Source organism: Galeopterus variegatus, unplaced genomic scaffold (genome assembly GCF_000696425.1).
Source record: "Galeopterus variegatus unplaced genomic scaffold, G_variegatus-3.0.2 Scaffold1893, whole genome shotgun sequence".
NCBI lineage: Eukaryota > Metazoa > Chordata > Mammalia > Dermoptera > Cynocephalidae > Galeopterus > Galeopterus variegatus.
In genome coordinates this window covers 331,225-337,224 of record NW_007728004.1, presented here as the reverse complement: position 1 = coordinate 337,224, position 6,000 = coordinate 331,225, and the positions used below count along the sequence as shown (strand labels likewise).

The following is a 6,000-nucleotide window of genomic DNA, read 5'->3' as shown; positions in this document are numbered from 1 at the left end:
TATTTTAGCTAATATCCCTGCATCCAGGTTTATGAATTATTTGTAAAGAATCTATTTACTTTTAAAAACAGAATAGAATTTTGACTAGTGATAACAGAGTGCAAAGAAACAAAGATCCAACAAAATTTTGATATATAATTCCGTTCACATTACTTATGAAAAAAGATACCAACACTATATCGCTTTCTCACACTTGTTAAATTTAACCAAGTACTATAAATGAATGTCAAATAGCATTGTTTCTCACCTACTATAGACAGTGTGAAAGCCACTGTCTTCACACACAACTTTCCAACATATCCCTAAAACCTTCATCCTTCGTACTGGGCCTTTATGATGTATAGGTGTGTTCTGCTTCTGTATCCTTGTTCTTGACTGAATGAACATATCCACTTATCAAAGTCCAACTTATGCTCTACATTCTCTATAAAACTTAAAAACAAATACCTGAACTGAGTAATTTCTGTTTTTTGTATTTTCTTAATTAATAAGCAAAACAAATGTAAATTATTTGCAAGCCAAAAGATCCTTCTAAAGTGTTAAGGATAAGGCACATTTTCTGAGTACGTACTATACAGGTGGAGGCACTGTGTCATTTAATCCACATTTTAAGCCTTATAAAGTTGGAACTAATATTCTAATTTTATAGATAAGGAAATTAAGTGTCAAAGAGGTTAATTTTCCCAAAGGCACACAATTAGCAAGAAGTACAATCCTAGATTCAAACCCAAGGCCATATGGTTCCAAGCCTGTGAAAAAGAGTACATTCAACAAAATGCTATTCTAGTCCAGTGCACTTGTATTGACAACAAAAGTTAAAGTGCCTCTCAAAATACCTAAATTATATTTACTATCTCAAAGGAAATTCTCTCTTAGGCATTTAATCAACAGTATTACTGATTGACTCTATAAAATGCTATTAATGAAAATTCATTGTAAGAGTTCTAGAGTATTCTTACCTCCTAAATAATACATAAAAATTACAATGCCTTCACCTGCATTTTATTATCAAAATCACTTAGAATATTAGGGTAAAACAGAAATTAAGGAGCCATTGTTTAATAATGTGATAGACTACATATATGGATAATATTGTACTGTTTGAATTTTGATTCCTCAGGTTAATGACTGTTTACACAGATAATACAAAAATAATATTAAAAATGGTTTTATAATTCTATACAATTAAATTCTATTTTACTTATTTCAAAAAAGGATTTAAGACAGCTCACGATTAAGAGTAATAATGATCTGGCCCTCTAAAAGAGTCATAAAACCACATGGATCAATTTTCCCCAATACTTCTAGAGATAATCATTTGAACATTTTTGCTAAACTAAAAGATTCATAAAGTTATAAAAGAAAATACAAAAATATATAATGCCATTTTTTAGACATAAATTGGGATAGATGCATACTGAAGGATATCTCAGACATGTTAATTAACTAATATGACTATATTAACTAATACCAAGGGATTAATCACCTTGGCTTTAATAGCAAAATTTTGTTGACATTAAACCTAGGGCCACTTGCCTTAAAATACTGACAAAATATTCTTCATATGATAACAACCATTTTTTGTTTGTGAGTATAATTCTAGAGGTTAATTTTATTCTATTGTTTTCTGCAAGATTTAGAGCATATTTTCTTGTCTTTAGAGAAAATATAAGTCCATTTTCATTAAAAGAAAACTTTACAACAACTTGAAGTTCAGTCATTTCAGAATTTTTCTCTTTCGTCATTTCCATTAACAAACCTTCAATAAACAAGGAGTTTATGATTTGCTATATAAATAGTTTTCAGAAATGATCAAGCTCATTAAAATTCAATAAGGTAACTAAAAAACCTACTCACCTACCCTAATATGATTCCTTCCAACTCCTAATCGTGCCAGCATAGTTATACTTTCATTATTATTGTACTTGAAAAGCATCACTTTGTACTGGTAGCATGTCTATAATTTTCCCTAAAGACACAGATCACTATGAAAAAGTTAAGCAAATTAAAAAGAAATAAAATACTACATCAATTTCATTTGACACTTACACTGATATTAATTTAATAACTTCCTAATTTCTTTTTAGATCTTAGACACAAAAGCCAGAATTTTCTTGACACTACTGAAGACTAAGATATCCCTATCTCTTCTTTTGGAGAAGTTACTAAAACACCGAAATTATAAATATCAATTGAGTATAGCTCTAGATTTAGACAAAACAATTAAATTTATAAATATTGATAGTAATTTCTCATATCAGTTGACTTAAAAGCTCCCAAGTGTTCTTTCTAAAATTGGTTGAGGATGCATACAAAGGGACTTCTGAGTTCCCTCATTATTTTATCATATTCTCTGAATATAAGTTCAGCTTTCCATCCTAATCTTATCTGAAACTCATTTGATAGTTACAGAACAATATAATAGCCTTCATTTCATATTTAACCAAAGCATAAATTAGAGAGTTAATCAATTTGCTTAACTTAAAAAAACTAGTAATAATTAATGTAAGAATTGTAATATACCAAGTTATTTCCAAGTTTGTCACACTTAATATGCAAATTCAAAGAATTCTTACAAATACAGCAATCAACAAGCATGATTCTTTAAGATGCTTAAAAGTTTTACTGAAAGCCATGAGGAAAAACCTCTTCATGAATCATAAAATGTTTCCTAAACAAACCAGATTCTGCCTCTGTATATGAAAAGTCACACTGATTTCTCTGATTAATGTAGAGACTTTAAAATCTATTGTCTCATGAAGGTATTTTAATAGATGGTTATGACAAGGTAAAAATAATAAAACATTTTCAATGATTATCATTATTAACTCATGCAAATTTACTAACATATCTGGTTTGATTTAACAAAGGATCAAAATTGCAAGAGCAAGGTGATTTCGTTTTTTTCTTACCAAAGAAAACATTGTTTGCATTTTTTTTTTAAAACAATGTGGCCATCATAAGAAAGAATGTGAACATTGTAAACGAAAAAACATGGTTTTAGAAACTGAGATAAAGGAATAGATGAAAACATTTTATGGTAACTCCTTTCTGAAGGCAGTGATTATAATAAAGTCTAATAGTTTTAAATCACATTTACCTGTCTCTATCTGGAGAATAATCATCCACAACACGATGTCTATCCATTCGGCTAATTGTATTATAATGTCCAGTAGTAGAGCGTGTCCCTCGAAGTCCCTGTTCCACATTCCGACTAAAATAGCAAGATCCTTTAAATATCTTAGCAAGATATAATCATATACTACACTAAGAAATAACGCTTATTAATAGAGATATTAGAAAAAGACAAAGTCACTATAATGTCGAGTCCAAATTTTTTGTTTTATTTTAACTAACTGTATCCCTGGTTAAAAGTATATATTTCAGTTTGAGGTTGAAGAGGTTGTGAAAATTACTGCTATAACAGACACAACATAAAAAGAGCTCAACTTAGGGTAAAATCAATTGGGATAAGATAAAGAACATCAAAACTATTGGTGGATGACTCCTTGGTCTCTAGTGGTGATACTCAATGGTATATGTTATACAGGAAGAGAAGAAGTAGATTTGTGTGGAGAAAATGAGGTCAGTATTATGTTTGCATGGTTTATAAGAATGGAGACAGAGATGCTTCATAGGTGGTTGGACATGAGTTCAGCACTCAGAACAACTCAAAATCTGTCCAATTCTCACCATCTCTCTTGGTACCACCCTAGTTCATATTACCATCTTCATGAATAAACTATAACAATAGTCTCTTCTTTCAACACTTACCCCCTCCTCTAAACACAAAGTAGCCTTTTAAAACATAATTAAGATCACGGCATGTTATATTATATAGGATAAAATGTAGGAATCCAGTTTTCAGTTTTATTCCAAATAACAGACTAATTTTTCTACCCTTTTCAACCCACTCTTTCCATATTTGTGGTACCACCTTTATCATTATATCAAATTCACATATAAAGATAAAAGTAAACGTATATATATATATTTATATTGCACTATCTATTCTATTCAATATGTCTATTGTGCTGCTACTGTTCAAGCTCCATCCTGTTTTTAATAACTATGGCCTGGTGGCAAAATTTCAAAATGGATTTAATTATTTGGTACCTTTATCTTTCTACATAAATTCTAGAATGATGTCAAGTTTCTAAAAATCACACATAGAATTTTGACTGGTATTGCATTACATTTCTAGATTAATTTGTTTAGAATTGATATCTTTATAATATGAAGGGATTCTATCCATGAATAGGGTATATCTCTCATTTCTCATTCATTCCTTATCTAAAGTTTTATATTTTTCTTTAAAAAGATCTTGTAAATTGTTAGTTAGATAAAATGCTAGATACTTTGTATTTTGTGTTGCTTTTGAGAATAGTGCTTTATGTCATTATATTTTCTAATTGGTTATTTCTCTTTTTTTGTAAGTTGATATATGGCCAGCTATTTGGCAGAACTCCCATATTAGTTTTAACATTTTGATTACATCGGGTTTTCTATGTAGATAATCCTACCATCAACAAATAATAATGGTTTTTCTTTCTTCTCCACTAATCCTTTCTCCTCGTATTTCTTTTTCTTGTATTATAACATTTTTCAGGACCTGAAGCACTATGTTAAACAGTGACAGTAATCATGAACATCCATCTCCTATTTCTGATATTAATGTCAATGCCTCTAAAATTTTTCCATTAAGTATAATGCTTACTTTATAAAGTCTTTATGAAGTATAGGTGGTTCTCTTCTACTCCTAATTTACTAAGTATCTAATGCGACTAAGAGTAGAATAATAAAATTCTTTTTCTGCCTCTAATAAGATTTATTTTCCCATTAGCCCATGAATGTGATGAATTACCACAACAGATTTTCTGGTGTCTAACAATCATGCTTTCAATTCATGGTTAGATTTAGTGAGTGTAAGACTTTTATGTTTGTAGTTAAAATGGGCTCATAATATTTTCTTATACTAAAGAAATTCTAAGTTGTAAGAGTTGGAATTAAGGTTAAATCTAAGTTGTATGAATTAGAACTAAGGTTATAATAGCTCCAGAAAAAGAGTTTGCTTTCCTTTTTTTCCTGTTTCTATACCAGTTGTATAGGACAGATCTGTCTGTTCTCAGGAACTTGATTAAAGCTTACCCATAAGGACGTCTTAGTCTGAACTTCTTTTCTTTGGGTGGGGGGAAGTAGTTTCTCTTTGAGTATCATTTCAATGTATTTAACAGCTGTTGATTTATTTAACTTTTCTATTTCTTCTTGTGCCAATCTCAGTGTTTTATATTTTTTTCAGAATCTAGCTATTTCATCCACATTAATAAATTTAATAACGATTTTATAATTATTATTATTTTTAGTCTTTTTCTTATCTGTATTTGTTCCCCTTTTTCATTGTTTTATTTATTTACACCACTTATTTTTCATGTACCGTCCTTCTATTGTATCGATGTCATCAGTCTTTTCAAATAATTAGATTTTGGGTTCACATATACTCTCTCTTACCTTTCTCTTACTTTTATCTCTTACTGTGTGCGCCTCATTTTGTCCCTAATTTTTATTATTTCCTTCCTTCACATCTCTAAAGTATTTTCTCTGTTGGTCTGTATTCTGTTTCCTAAATTCAGTGCTTTTTTAACTCACCATTTGTAGTGGATTGAATTATGTCTCCCCAAAACCCACTGCAGCTTGACTTTTATATATTAAAAACTTGGTCCCCACTGTGACTATAAAGAGGGTGGGAAATCCTATTATGGTAATTGAAAGGTAGAGACTTGAAGAGGTGAATAGATTGTAGGACCATGCCACTGCAAATGGATTAAAAATGGTGATCAGGGACATGGTTCTGAGGGCTTTAAAAGAAGAGAGAAGAGAATCTGTCTCTCTTCTCTCTCTGCTTCCACCATCTTGCAATGTGAGATCCCTGGGACACTGTCGCCACCATCAGATGGACTTTGGACTTCTCAGCCTCAAAAACTGTAAGCAAAATTTTGTTTT

At 30.4% G+C, this 6,000-nt stretch overlaps 1 protein-coding gene across 1 annotated transcript in view; it reads right to left on the bottom strand.

The window, feature by feature from the left end:
- Positions 1 to 3,100: 3,100 nt before the first annotated feature.
- LOC103595939 (regulating synaptic membrane exocytosis protein 2) overlaps positions 3,101 to 6,000 on the bottom strand; it is a gene marked incomplete at its 3' end in the record, with an annotated part of 267,512 nt that continues 264,612 nt past the window's right edge. Inside the window, exon 15 of the mRNA XM_008579475.1 lies at positions 3,101 to 3,214. Within this exon, the coding sequence (XP_008577697.1) occupies positions 3,101 to 3,214 (114 nt within the window). The remainder of the gene's footprint in view (positions 3,215 to 6,000) is intronic.